The sequence below is a fragment of the Lissotriton vulgaris genome, chromosome 1_1 (assembly GCF_964263255.1).
Source record: "Lissotriton vulgaris chromosome 1_1, aLisVul1.2, whole genome shotgun sequence".
Lineage (NCBI taxonomy): Eukaryota > Metazoa > Chordata > Amphibia > Caudata > Salamandridae > Lissotriton > Lissotriton vulgaris.
The window spans coordinates 1634647019-1634661581 of NC_141685.1; the positions used below are offsets into that span (position 1 = coordinate 1634647019).

At 43.8% G+C, this 14563-nt stretch overlaps 1 protein-coding gene across 1 annotated transcript in view; it reads right to left on the bottom strand.

Moving 5' to 3' along the window:
• KCP (kielin cysteine rich BMP regulator) overlaps positions 1-14563 on the bottom strand; it is a 694272-nt gene that overhangs the window by 46488 nt on the left and 633221 nt on the right. The window contains exon 56 of the mRNA XM_086918865.1: positions 5367-5468. Coding sequence (XP_086774991.1) covers positions 5367-5468 — 102 coding nt within the window. The remainder of the gene's footprint in view (positions 1-5366; positions 5469-14563) is intronic.

Below are 14563 nucleotides of genomic sequence, written 5' to 3' on the forward strand. Positions count from 1 at the left end.
ACGAGCTCGATGTCGACGCGGTCGTTGACGGAGACTTAGAAGATGAACTCTTCGTCGACAAGTATTTCAGAACAGACTTCTTAGATGTAACAGAGATCTTGGTTGACACAATAGGTGAAGAGATGGCAATAGTGGCGACAGGAGCCATTGACAAAGGGGTAGCAGAAGTCACAGAAACCGTAGATGATGAAACCAGAGTAAGAGTCTTAACCTGTGTTTTACTCACGGTTTTAGAGGTCGATGGTCTTTTAGATACCTCAGAGGGCGAAGATAGCGTTGACCCAGAGGAAAATTTAGGTGACCTCTGTGAGTGGTCAGAAACATCATGAGAAGCCTTGTGATGTTTTCTTCCCTCACTGGAAGAGCTGTAATGCGATCAAGCCCTTTTGCTAGATGTTGAGGCCTTGTCATCCTCCTCAGCCGATGAAGATTTCAATCATAAAAGTAGCCTTGCCTCCCTGTCCCTAAGAGTTTTAGTAGGGAAGGTCCAGCAAATTCTACAACCCTTAGCAACATGCTTTTAATGTAGGCAGTAGATGCAATCCTTATGCTGGTCATCTACATGGACCCTCTTCTTTTCACAGGTCCTGCAAGGTCTAAAAAGAGCCTTCTTGTTAGACATCCTGAAGAAATGAAGTGAAGAACTGAGTAGGCACTCAGGGAGACTCCCTTCCACACGACGTGCGGTGAAAATCTGAGGAGAACTGCCTCTGCTGGGAAGGTTCTAGAGGGTGCTGGTAGCTGATTGGTTGGAACTATTTATTAGTTCTTTTCATATAATGATGTAGAAAGACTACTAAGCTTTAGGCCTTTTGGCTTTCTTTTAGCCTACTACTATTATTTACTTAGGCACTGCTTTTGTATTTTACTGTGGGACTTCCGCCTCGGCGACGGGGAATGATTCAGGCATGTGAATCTATGAACGATACCCCAATACTGGATAAAAGACACAAGGCAGATGAGCTAATAGATTTCACCCAGAGGTGGCTCTCTAGTGTTGAGAGGTTACATCTTTAAAATGTTATCAGACTCTCACAGTTGTCTCACTGGTTACAGTCTCACTGCGTTTTGGTTCTAGTTCTAGAAGTACATGATACCTGATTGTTGTAATACATCCAGCCTTCTCTCTTTCTGTTACTATAGTAATGTTGACTGAAAGCGTGTTAGCATGGACTTAGTCAATATGTCTCATTCTTCAAAACCACTTCCATAAGACCCATTTTAGGGCTTGACTCGTGCTTCTGACTGTGAAATGAAATGAAATGAAAATAAATTTGTTAAGCGCGGTTGCTGCCCACGGGCGTCCAAGCGCTGAGTTGAAGCAGAGATGTGACGGAACAGGGGAGATTAGGACTAGGAGGGTTTGGCGAACAGTAGGGTTTTCAGCTTTTTCCGGAATGAGAGCAAGTCAGGGTTGGACCGAAGTGAGAGGGGGAGAGCATTCCAGAGTTTAGCGGTGTTCAACGAGAACAGCCTACCCCCGGTCCTGGCTCTTTTCACTCTAGGAACAACTGCCAGGAAAGCCTCCGTAGACCGAAGGTTCCTGTTAGGGTGGTAGGGGATGACAAGGTTGTTATTAATTGCTGATCCCGTCTTCCAAAAGGCCCGATGCGCAATACACAGCGCCTTAAAAGCCACTCTTTGCCTCACTGGCAGCCAGTGCAGGCTTTTCAGTCCAGGTCTGGCTGACTGGGTTCGCGGAATCTGGAGTAAGGTACGTGCAGCGCAGTTTTGTACCACCTGCAGCTTCCGAAGAGTCATCTCAGGGGCCCCTACCTATAGAGCATTGTTTGAGTCCAGGCGGGACTGGATGAGGCCTTGTACTGCCACTTTTTTGGCCTCCAGAGGCAGAAGTGGGAGGACCTTCCTCAAGGTTCTGAGTAGGCCAAAACAGGTGGCGGACAACTTGGTGGCCTGGGTGGAGAAGGAGAGCTTTTTGTCTAACCATACTCCCAGGTGTGTGGTGCTCACGTTCAAAGCTAAGAAACTGTCGGTTTGAGCCCAGCCTCAGCTTTTTGGTACAATGTGGCATCCAAGGCAACCTCAAAGTCCATGTCAATTCACTGAGTTGCAAAATTCCTTAGGATGATATTTTGCTTTAAGCATTACACATGCATACACGTACTTTGACAATGAAAAGCATGCATTAATTGACATCATTGTACACCCACAGTACATAATAGCATGTAAGGCCAAGTTTTCAAGGTTTTTATGGACTCATAATATACATACTTCATGTGGTGTAGGACAAATCTACTAAATATATTCATACATCTGTCCATTTGTTTTAGCAAAATATTGTAGCCATGAACAAACATGTAAACAACTAACTGGCTGCATGAAAACGTGTCAACAATCAAAAGGGGGAGACAGAAGCCGAGGGGGGTTCACTCAGCTCCAATTAATCATACTGTCATAAATCAAGAATAAGTGAATCACACCGGTCTTGATACCACAGTTCCATGAGTGTTATCTCGGAAACTCTCAAACAGTAATTACCTTCAAGACCAGTGCAGTTCACTCTGTCTTGATTTATGATTGAATGAAAATTTGGTTACACCCAAAAAGCCCCAGCACATACGCCTCTGCTAGTGAATTTTCCAGAGGAAACCCCAATAATGTGCACTTACCTCAATAAAACCTCTATGAACTAGTGTTGGAGCTTGTGGGATGATTACGCAATACTTACGGCCAGATTCATCAAGCTTAATTGCGCTCGCAAAGGGCCAGATTCTGAGAATCTGGCCCTTTGCGAGTGCAATTTTTGCATTTGGGATTCATCATCCCAAATGCAAAATTCGCTAATAAAGAATTTGCACATTTGCGAGGAATTGCATTTAAGGAATCTCTATTTGAGATTCCTTAAATGCAATTCATGAACCATTTTAAAATTGCGAAATCGCAATTTTGGGCCGCTATTTACCGCGAGGTCAAACCTCGTTGTAAATAGCGAAAACTTAGAAAAATGCATTTTTCTAAGTTGCATGTTACACACACACATGTCCTTTCGACATGTGTGTGCGCAACACCAATGTAGATTACATTTCAGGGGTGCTACAGGGTGTCCTTTGGACACCCCTGGCACCCTTGAAATCGCATCCTTATTTGCGATTAGCAAATTGCTAATCGCAAAGATTAGCAATTTGCTAATCACAAATAAGGAATGTGTAGGAATCGCAATTTATTTAGCGATTCCTACATGAAACCCGTTTTGCAAGTCCTTAATAGCGATTCCTTAATAATCGCTATTAAGGACTCGCAAAACGGCGCTATGATGAATCTAGCTGTTAAAGTCTGCAATTTTTCAATCACAGTTACATGATTCTTCTTGACTGACTGCTTAACTTTTGACCCCCCGTTTTATATGACATGACATTTATTAATAACAATACTAAGGCACTGATATGTTGTCAGAACTCTGGCTCATGAGAAATTGAGCCTGCATTAAGCATGGGCGGAAAATCCGTTTCGCTCGCGGATTTTGCGGATTTTCGGGAAATTCGCAATCCGCGAGATTCGCGAATCTCCCGCAAAATCCGCAAATCCGCGAGCAGCGGATTTTGCTCGCACTGCTCGCACTGTTCGCGTGAGTTCGCGGCTTCCCAGTACAACTTCGCGCCCCGCGAATAAGTGCAAAATTGCAGAAATACGATCTAATCAAAACTGAAACTACTTACCAGGTTCAAAAGTTCAGGCTCATCATTAGTAGCCATTTCCTGTAGCGCTTGCTGAGGGGCCCCTCCAGAGTTCAGTTGCCAGTTGCAACTATTATGTGACCCTGCTCTGAACCTCAGAATAGTTACACATATGCCACAAAGGTCCTGAATTACAGCTAAGGGAGACAAGCAGGAGCCAGGCTGGCAGTTCAAATCCATTAATCAGCCCCTAATTCATTATTGTCAGTTGGGGCAGGGCAGGTGTTGTAACTAATTTTGCAACAATGAAAGCACTTAGCAAGTGCAAAAGTTCACTAATCAGGAAGCACTAAGGAAGCAGGTGCCAGCTAAAAAAATATTCTGTGACACATTAATCAGCCCCAAATTAATTCAGGTCACTTGAGGCAGGGAAGGTGTGCTTGCGTTGCCACAATAATGTACACTGACTGGACAACCAGAGGGTGCTGTGATGAAACAGAGGGTGGCATGGGTGGGCCAGAGGGTGGCATGAGTAGTCAGAGAGTGGCAGTGGTGACAGAGAGTGGCAGTGATGAAGAAGAGTGTCCCAAACAGGCTGGACACGTAGAAACAACAAGTTCGCGAAACTTGCGACCCGACAGGTAAGTTCGCAATTTGCGACATTGTACAAAACCCTCGCGAACTGGCAGAAACCCGCGCAAACACAAAAAAAAAAAAATCCGCAAATTCGCGAGAATTCGCGGATTTTGCGGATTGCGAGTTCGCAAATCCGCAAAATTCGCGAACGCGAGATTCGCAAAATTCGCCCATGCTTAGCCTGCATGCTTTGTGATATGACCTGCCAGAACTCTTCCCCTATCCTTCTTTCTCTCGACAGGCGAATCTACTTCTACTGTGTTTTGTATTGCCTAGCCACACGTATCTGATAAACTCGAGAACAAAATGCCTTTGCCATAAAATCCGAGAATGGTGGTCAGATCAGCACTTTATCTAGCATACTATGAATACCTTGCACTTGAAGATGACACTTCGGCTACTTGTACTCAAAGGGCTTCATTCCAAGTGCCCTTTTAGTTCTAAAGGAGTTTGTGCCTGATTTTGATATCACCATGGACCCAGATATTTCTCCCAGTGACTATATCTGCTAAAAGCAGGTGGCGTCTCCAGGTGAATTTCTAGGTGCGAAATGAACAATAACTAGAGAATCGGGTCTGGAATTACCTATTGCCGCAGTTCGACATTATTTCTGAGGGGACAGCCAGGGTCTCACTCATAATCAGCTGGTAAATCCGACTCATCCTCCACCCATGCACAGAGTATCTGGAACCTCTGGTGATGCCAGCTCTGTGGAGGGGAGTATGGTTACCAGCTGATTTTTCATGGACTTCATGAGGTGGCCCCAAGGGGCCCTCAGTGCCCGTTTGCAACCAAGAGATGATGCAGTGCCCTACTTCCATCAACGAGTCAACACTTTGGCACTTTGAACTGGGTTATAACTCATTGGTCTCTTGCACCTAGTGATGGCCCTTTGTCCCACTTATAATGAAAGTTCTCACTTTGAATTCAGAGATTACACTTCATACCTTTGCTCTCAGATATGGTAACTTTGCCCCCTCATGCACACAAGAGTTGGCCCTATGGCCCTTTTGCTCTCAGAGATGCAACTTTAGCTCAGTATGTCTATATATGATAGTTTGCCCCCTTTACATTCAGTTCGGATGCTTCTGGTACCTTGAGTCCAATGTTGGTGTTGAGGAGGATGGTGTTGGTCTTTCGCTCGATGTAGATGTAAGGTTCCTTCAAGAAGGGAAGGTCTACAGTCTGATAATCGACCTGAAATGAGAGAAAATAGTGTGTGATAAACAGTTAAAGAGCATTGCCAAACTGGAGCCATGCCCAGTGCAATCCAGCTATTGGCAGGTAAACACAGCTCCAATGCAGAATCTGTAATTAGCCCATGCTAGTTAGCCACTACCCCATTAAAGGAAAAAAAGGAGGGTCCTACTAATTGGACAACTATATCATTGAACCTATGAGAGTTAAGGACTACATTCAAAAGCAGTCTAAAATCTATTTAATCCAATAGGATTTTATGGCACATTAGATATTCTTGTGTAGCATTAGTCTTAACAACATACCCCCGTTTTTATCAGTAAGGTTGAAGAAACAGTCAAAATATACTATGCTTACTTAATGTACTCACATAGAAGGCATTCATCCTTTTGCTGCTATGAGAGAAAGGGCAGCCACGTGGGCAAACATATGGCAATTAAACCACTTACAAATATATTTTTAATGCCCAAATTAAACATCATAATTTCATGTAAAACATCTGAAGGATCAATGTACACACTGACCCTTTTCCTCTACAAATTGTACATAAAAGCATGTGTTTCAATTTTCATAGCAAGCAAACCATTCCACACAGCCAATTATCTTTGGGGTCCAAATTTATACTTCTATATATGTTTGCGATGTGAAAACTTTTACTTCTTGAGGTGAGTCATCCAATTGTCATGGAGTGAGGTGTACACCTGAATTATCACTGCACTGCATTATTAATATTTTGGTGTTGCGTTGCAGCCAACGGAGGGCCAGACCTATGACAATATGACAATTCTTCATGCCGGTCATGATACAATAAGATACAGTACAGACCTTTATTATCTATTGTAATGAGACCTGCCATGGGTACAGTGAGCTGCATGAAGACTACCCACTCATGGCCCAAAGTGGTAGTTGCCTGTGTTGCGAGTTGGAGAGAGTCTAGGATTTTAGTATAACAAAATGTGTACTTACCATCACAACCCCCCACTTTTTGCCCTGTTTTTGACTACTAGAAGCTGGTTTCCAACTCTGATAGTCCGCTGAGGCCTGCTCACCAGACCTCAGAGCCAGTGCTCTTCCCCCTCAAGCACTTAAAGTCTAATAGTAACCCAATTGGCATGGAACTTAGCACCCCTGTACCTAGGTCATGGGTATTAAAGAGGGTCCCTGAGGGCTTCAGCATGTCTTGTGCCACCCTAAGGGACCCACACACAAACTGCATGCAGGCTGCCATTGCAGACTGTGTCGTGGTGCAAACCATGAGGGAAAACACGACATGGCACACTCAGGGTGTGCCATGCCAGTCACTGCACATAATATATGTAAGTCACCCCTATAGCAGGCTTTGTAGCCCTAAGGAAGGGTGCATTATATTACATGTGAGGGAATATCTGCATGAACAGATATGCCCCTGTGCTATCTAGTTTATTTAATAGATGGTTAAAGGGAACAGGGAAGCCATCTTAAGTATATGTGATGGAGCAAGGATTCGCACGTAAAGCGCCTTGCTCACATACAAGAACCTCGCCTAAATGTATAATCATATTAATCCAGTTGTTCGTCATTTATTAAGCGTTTTTCCAAACACGCGGGATGCTTGCTTGTATGTCTTTCCCATACTAACGAAGCTTGCACTAAAGAAACGGCTGCTTCGCTGAAGTTCAGTCTGCGCATGCGTCGGTCATACCCATGTGATGTGACGCACTCGCATTCTGGAGGGAGTCTATTGCACATACGCACTGCTGCAAACATGGCCGCTTGTCTTTCACCACGCTCTGTGCTTGCTACAGCTGCTTCAGCCTATCTGTCTTTTCGCACTAAACAGTAATGCTATAGTCATTATAAAGTAAGGGATGTTTAGAATTTCATCATGGTATACAGTGTGATCATTTTATATGTGATTTTAATTTGTTCTCGCTTACTTTTCATGTACCGCGTCTCTGGGGCTGGGAAATTCGGGAGTGGAGCCATACTTGAGGCTCTGCTGGGCTCCGACATGTGACCAGGGAAAAACTCTACTGCGCAGAAGCTGAAACAAGCCAGCTGGCTCCTGAAGCACAATGCGCCTGAGAAACTCTCTGGGAAGAACAAATCTCACCTTGGAAGAAGCAATACTGTTGCTACCTATTATGAACTTTACTGTACTGCTGTATGCTTATGCATGGGAACGTGAACCCAAGGGGCGGGTAGGAAAATTTTAATATTTAGGATGGGAAATTCGAATTCTAGGAGGTGGTAATGACCGCACCACCTCTCCTGACCAATCATAATGTGGGAAACTGTCACTTGCAACATTAGTGGGTGGTCTGAGGGACCCCAAAACAGAATAACTGCCCTAGTTTAGCTTAGGAAAATTGTCCGACTTGTCCGAGTAGCAGACCTGTCACTGACCCTACGAACTCTATAGGTGCTCAATCTAGAGTGCTGCGGAGCACTCTGTCCATACTTTCCACAAACTCCTAAGGGGTGGAAATAATCCTAAGTGCTGGCGAAGCGCTTTGCTGGGAAATTCGAAAACCCAATCGGGGTTGCTGGCGGATTACTTGCAGGAGAGGGGTAACGCAGGCGTTGCTGTCCGAAGCTGTGGGTGTTGGTCGTACCCTGGGAGGCCCAGTCTTGACCCAAACCTGAGGGGTATCCTGTCCTGACTGTCCTTGGGCTGTGTCTACTCGCATTCTGGGAGTCCAAATCCTTGAGGGTCCTTGTCCCCGTCTTTTCCAAACTGACCCGTGGCCAGGGTTAGTTCTCACTCCTAATTAGGTAAATATGAACTGTGGGTTTGCGTCTTTTCCATAGTCTTCTCTCACTTAAACTCATATTTCTTTTTCTCTCTTTCTTAAGGGAATAATCTTGACTTTGATATTGATTTCTGAAATGCCAAACTATATACGTTTTGCTTATTAGAATTGTTCCAAATCTCTCCCTTCCTTTAGAACTTTGCTGAACTGTCGAATTTATTAGTATGTTCCAATTTTTCCCCTTCCTTTAGTACGATTGCGGTGAACTTAGCAAGAATAGTCTAAAGAACGTAGGTTAAGTACATGTTCTAGGTCCCATCCATATCCTATGTCCTAGTATAAAGTTGCAGTGACTAGCTCTGTTCTAAATTCCTACCTTTAGTCTTCCCATATACTCAAATGGTCCTAAGTTTAATTCATAGTTACTTAGTGGTTTTGATATTAATGATTGACGTATTACTCTGCATATCACTTATTGCCTTGGCATATTCTCTTTGAATTTCTATATAAAACTTTTAACATCATCAGGTGTCTGTGGTCATTTTACAGAAATTGTGGATAAGTATGTACTGATTTATGAAGAGTATTTTCCCTAGGCCTCCTGTCTACTATTTTCCCTGATAGCTCCAGATCTGTCATAAGTAATGTGCCTGTGGTAAGTCAGGTACATGGTAAGCAGAGGTGTGAAACCAAACCTTAATTGCTCATAGAAGCGTGCAGGAGGAGAAGAAAAGGTAATCATCACCCGGTTCACCCAAATGTCATTGTTGTATTGAATTTGCACGCCAGGGCCCAGTGCGTGTAAGAAATTGGTAACCTCGGTGACCCGGGTGGACTGCGCGCTCTATCAGTAATTTTCTGGTAACCAGAGGATGGTTTGGACTAGTTAGATTAGGTAGACAGGATAACTGATAAATAAACCGTGAAAATAAAATGTGCTGCTGAAATTTCTATGCTGCTGATATTTTTTATTATTACATTGATTTAAAGATTTTGAAAATTTTTAGGATATATATGTCTATGCATATGAATGTTGCATTGTTGCTATTAGTGTGTATGTAATATTAACAGAAAAATTGTTTGTAAATGTTCAGTGTAGTCCGAATCTCCGGGGAAGTATTTAGCTAACGGTGAGCAGAATCCGGTTAGCTGTTGAAGTCACTGGTTTGAGTCATTAGTGCAGGGTTAGGAATAACTGGAAGCACTAATTAGGACCTTTGTTTGCATCTGAAGTAAATGATAGCTACGAGTCCTTTATAAAACTTTCATTGCGATATCACCTAGTAAGGGTCGCATACGGAAGAAGTAGTAGGGTCTCCGAGGCTTGAATGGTAAGTAAATTAGTCCGCTGGTGAAAGCCTGACTTAGTATATATCCCAGGAAGAAGTGGATAAGTCAGGGGAATAACAGGTTCTATTTTACGTATGTGAAAGGTTAGGCAAAGAAGTCTATCCGGAGTGAATGAAAAGTAGACAGAAGTGGTTTACTAGCAGTGAAAGAAAATTCTTTTATCTCTTTAGAACACTCAGACATAGTGGCAAACGTTGCGTGTTGTTGACTAAGATTTGCATTCGCACTTTAGGGAGAGTAAAAAGTTTCCGTTACCTTGTGAAGGAGGGAGTCGGGCGGAAAGCTGCTCTGACGTCACTCCGTGCCGCGCTGGTATTGGTCAAAACAGCGGGTGTGTAGTGAAGCTGAATTTGTGAAGGAGGGGTGAGTGCCGAAGCGTGAGACTCTGTCTTGCGGAAAGGCCGCGCACCCATTGGTTAAGGATCTTTTGTGTTTTGCGAGTTGATTGGGTATTACGAAGTAAAAGTCGCGCTAGCATTGGAAGCACAAGGGTAAACAAAATTAATCAGGCCGAGTTAGAAGCGAGTCTGGAAAGTTGCATGTGGTATCCAGATTTCATACCGAATCCAAAGTACCTAGGATTTCATAAGGATCAGCTTATACGAGGTAGACCGCACATGATGTATGGAATAAAAAGGAAAATGTCATTTACTGATAAAATAAAGAATTTTTTCAAAACTGACAAGCCCATTAGAACGAGGGAAGGCGTGCTCATTCCCCCGCCAAATACTCCTGCCTCTTTTATGATGTTTGATAAAGGGTACCATACCTGTGTATGGTTAGAAAACTGGGCAAAGTATACTGCAGATGACGGAGTCCTAGCCTTCCCTGTTGAAGGTACATTTAATGGTCGGATTCTGTTTAACTTAAGGACCCGCATGAATGAATTACATCCTAGACCTAGGTTGACCCAGTACGAAGCCCTGGAAGAATGGGAGATTGAGGCTCTAGAGAGAGATAGACCCCGGATGGACAAGGGAGTAAGTAAATGGTATCCGAGGGTTCAAGCGCAAACCAAAGAGCAGAAAATGAAACAGTGGAGGCAAACCATGATGACTGAAGGACTGTTTCCAATGATGGGGGTGGTAGAAGAGGGGAAAGGAAAAAGTAAAGAAAAGACCCATCATTTAATGCCCGTTGGGGACTCAGAGGATGAGCACCTAGAAGATTTGTTAATGAAAAATCCACCTCCCTATGTTGCAGAATCAGAACCTGTGCATTCTCCAAACCCTTTTTCGAAATATCCCAGATGTCGGGGGGATAGTGATACAGATGGAACGGGTACAGACAGTAAAACCAGTAATGGGGATGGGTTTTGTAGACCAAAATGTACGTCCCAAATTATCAGCCGTTCGGAGAAGATCCACCTCGGTTGGTCACTCCGACTGCTCCAAGTATTTATCCTCCCTTAGTACCACAGGTATTGCATGACAACTCTGCAGAAAAGGCTTTACGAGAGAAGGAGAAAGAAGCCCTGGCTAGACAGCGAGATGATTTAGTTCGAACCATTGCCCAGATACATCCCCATCCTGATTCCCTGACTATTCCAGTAACTATTGGTCCAGCTATTCCACTGTATAGAGATGACCTGGCTAGTCCTCGTCCTCCTGTTATCACCCCAATTATGCCCACTCCTAGCATTCCACTCCCGAGAAAAGAAATGCTCATAGATGATGATCAAGAGAGTGAATGTGAATCAGTGGTTCTGATGGACATGCCCATCAGGGAAACCAGAACTAGCATGTCAGGATCCAGAAGTCAGAATAAGGCAAAAGAGGTTCTGATTGGGAGTACGTCGGGGGTTAGGAGTGCCACAGTAGTATCCCCAGAAGAATTAGACAGATGGACCAAGGAGCTGGAGAAGGAGGCCACTCCCCAACCGAAAGCATTAGAGATATATAAATTGAGAATAGAAATAGAAGAGATGATGGCTGGAAATGTGGGAGTGGAACGCCTAAACTCTTTCAGTGAAGAAGAGTTACTGTTCATCAGTAAAAACCTTACCCGAAACGCTAGGTTGCTCCATGAAAGGATAATGGATACAGCCACAGAAATGGGAATCGATGTTAGTCGCTCCAAAATCCTTCAGAAACCATACAGAGTAGACTTTTCAGACAAAGATTTAGAAAGCTTGAATGTGGTGGGAAAACAGATCCAGATAAAGGAATTGTTGAAGCTCTTGCAGAAGTGGGGAGAGGTGGGGAAATGGAGAACCCGGTGGGCAAAGAAAAAGGAAGACAGCAGGGCTAAGTCTCAGGCTTCAGAATTCGTGTTGAAAGAAGTAAAGCCGACAGAAAAATTGTGCCCCATGAGAGAGGTCCCGGAAGGAAAATATGTACACGTCCCTTGGTCCCGACAGGATATTGTGTCATTTACAAATGACTTCCCGAAATTACGGGAAAAGCCTGTTGATTGGTACAGGCAGGTAGAACGCTTCATAAAAGTTCAGAAATGTCTCTTGAAAGGCCTAGATGGGTTTTTCAACATTGTGGTCCCTGTAGACCTATGGACCGAATGTAAAATAGAAATTGATTGGCCTAATGATGAATATCCCAGAGATGAGAAAACAGGAGCTCCCTCACCTGATGTAATGAGGAAATATGACCAGGTCATACAGTACCTCAAGAAAAAGGTGCCCGCAAAAGAGACAGATTGGACCAGAATAGATAGAACCACCCAAGAACGTGATGAAACTGTACATTCCTTTTATGAAAGGTTACTGCAAGTATTCAAGACTTACAGTGGAATCGATAATGTAGACATGAAAGACATGACCCATTTCAGTTACAGATTTGTGCTAGGATTAAGACCTGAAATATCACAATGGATTCGAGATAATAAAATCAGTTGGCAGGGAAAACCCATAGATGATGTCCTGAAGTATGCAAAATAAAGCGAAGATGAAATCGAAAATAAAAAGAAGGCTCTCAAAGAAAAGGTAATGTGGGCACAGGTGAAATTAGCTGAACAGCAGGAAAAACAGTTAAGTAAATTGACTTCTAGTAATAATGCTCAGAATGCCACTGCTGGGGGAGGAGGAAAGCCCCGAGCTAAAATGAGTCGGGAAGAGGCCATGAAGAAGTTTCCGTGCCATGGGTGCGGCCAGATAGGGCATTGGAGAGACGAGTGTCCACACCTGCAGGCCGGTAATGCCCCTGTAAATGGTTTAAATCCACAGGTGCCGAAAGAAGGGACAAGAAAGAACCAGCAACAGGTAAAATTACCTCCAGTACCTCGCGCTCCTAGACAAAATTTTAAGAATCAGGGTCAGCAGAATGAGAGGGCGGAAGTATGGGAAATCGAGAATGAAAGAGATGCCATCATTCCACAGTATTTGTTAAACGATACCTTCCTCTGTGAAGATCAAGATTGACGGGGCCTGAGAGGGGAGGACGAGGAGTGCGTGCTTGGCGCCTCCTTACCGGTAGACCAGACTGGACCATACATTGAAGGAAAGGTTGAAGGAAAAGACGTCACCTTTCTGTTGGACACTGGTGCTACTAGATCTACTGTAAGAACAGTGGATGTTCCTAACCTACCCCTCTCGGGAGAAGCGATCCAAGTAGTGGGTGTTTCCAATCAAATAATAAGTACTCCAGTAACTGAACCAATGGAAGTTTCTATAGGAAATTTCAAAGAAATGCACAGATTTGTGGTCTGTGATTCCAGTCCTGTGAACCTGCTAGGACGTGATTTGTTGTGCAAGATGCATTGTACCATCTATTGCACACCAAAAGGCGTCGAAATTCAGACCCCAGATGAAGATGGTCTGTACAAACTGATGTTGGTCAGACAAGATTCTGATATCAAACCTTTAACAGTTGAAGATTTACCTGAAGAGCTTCAGTTAAGAGTAGTACCAGAAGTGTGGGATTTCACAGGGAAAGATGTAGGCTTAATGGCAAATGTGGACCCAGTTAAAATAGCAATAAAAACAAATGCTGTATACCCCAAAACCAGACAGTACAAAATGAGTGCAGAAGTAAAAGCAGGAGTAGCGACTGAGATTACCAGGCTGCTCGAAGCAGAATTAAATAGAGGAAGTGATGAGCAGTCCCTGTAATTCACCTATCATTGGGATCAAAAAGCCTAGTGGGAAATACCGGGTGGTGCAAGATTTGCGCAAGGTAAACCAAATTGTTGTGCCTTGCTGTCCTGTGGTGCCTAACCCTGCAGTGATACTATATCAGATTCCTTGGAATGCAGAATGGTTCACTGTCATCGACCTGTGCCATGCATTCTTTTCCATCCCATTGCATCCAGAAAGCAAGTTCCTTTTTAGTTTTGAATTTGACAGTCATATCTATGTCTGGAATCGTGTCCCCCAGGGGTACACCGAAAGTCCATCGATTTTCAACCAGATACTAAAAAAGTGCCTTGAAACCCTAGTGCTGCCAAGAGAGTCTGTTTTGGTACAGTACATAGATGACCTGTTAGTGGCATCTAAATCCCAGACGGACTGTGTCACGGACACAATTGCCTTGCTGAATCACCTAGGAAAAGGAGGACATAAAGTGTCACCTGACAAGTTACAATTTTGTAAGAACTCAGTGAAGTATCTGGGGCACCAGATAGAAAAAGGAATCAGGAAAGTTACTACAGAAAGAATCAAAATAATTAAAGCAATGGAACTGCCCAGAACACAGAAAGAGGTAAGAATGTTCTTAGGAGTTGTGGGTTACTGCAGACAATGGATTGTAGGATTTGCAGCTCTAGCAAAACCCCTGATAAAAATGACCAAGAAAGGAGTAGAAGACCCCGTCAGTTGGGACAGTGAAAGCATGAACGCTTGGGTAACTTTGAGAAACTGTCTATGTACCGCTCCTGCATTGGGTATGCCTGATTACAGTAAGCCCTTTGAGCTATTCTGTGACACGAGAGAGAATTGTGCTCTTTCAGTCCTGACCCAGGAGCACGGATTAGTTAGACGACCGGTGGCCTATTTTTCGGCCACCCTAGATCCGGTGGCTGCTGGATTACCTGGATGCCTGAAAGCAGTGGCTGCTACTTGCA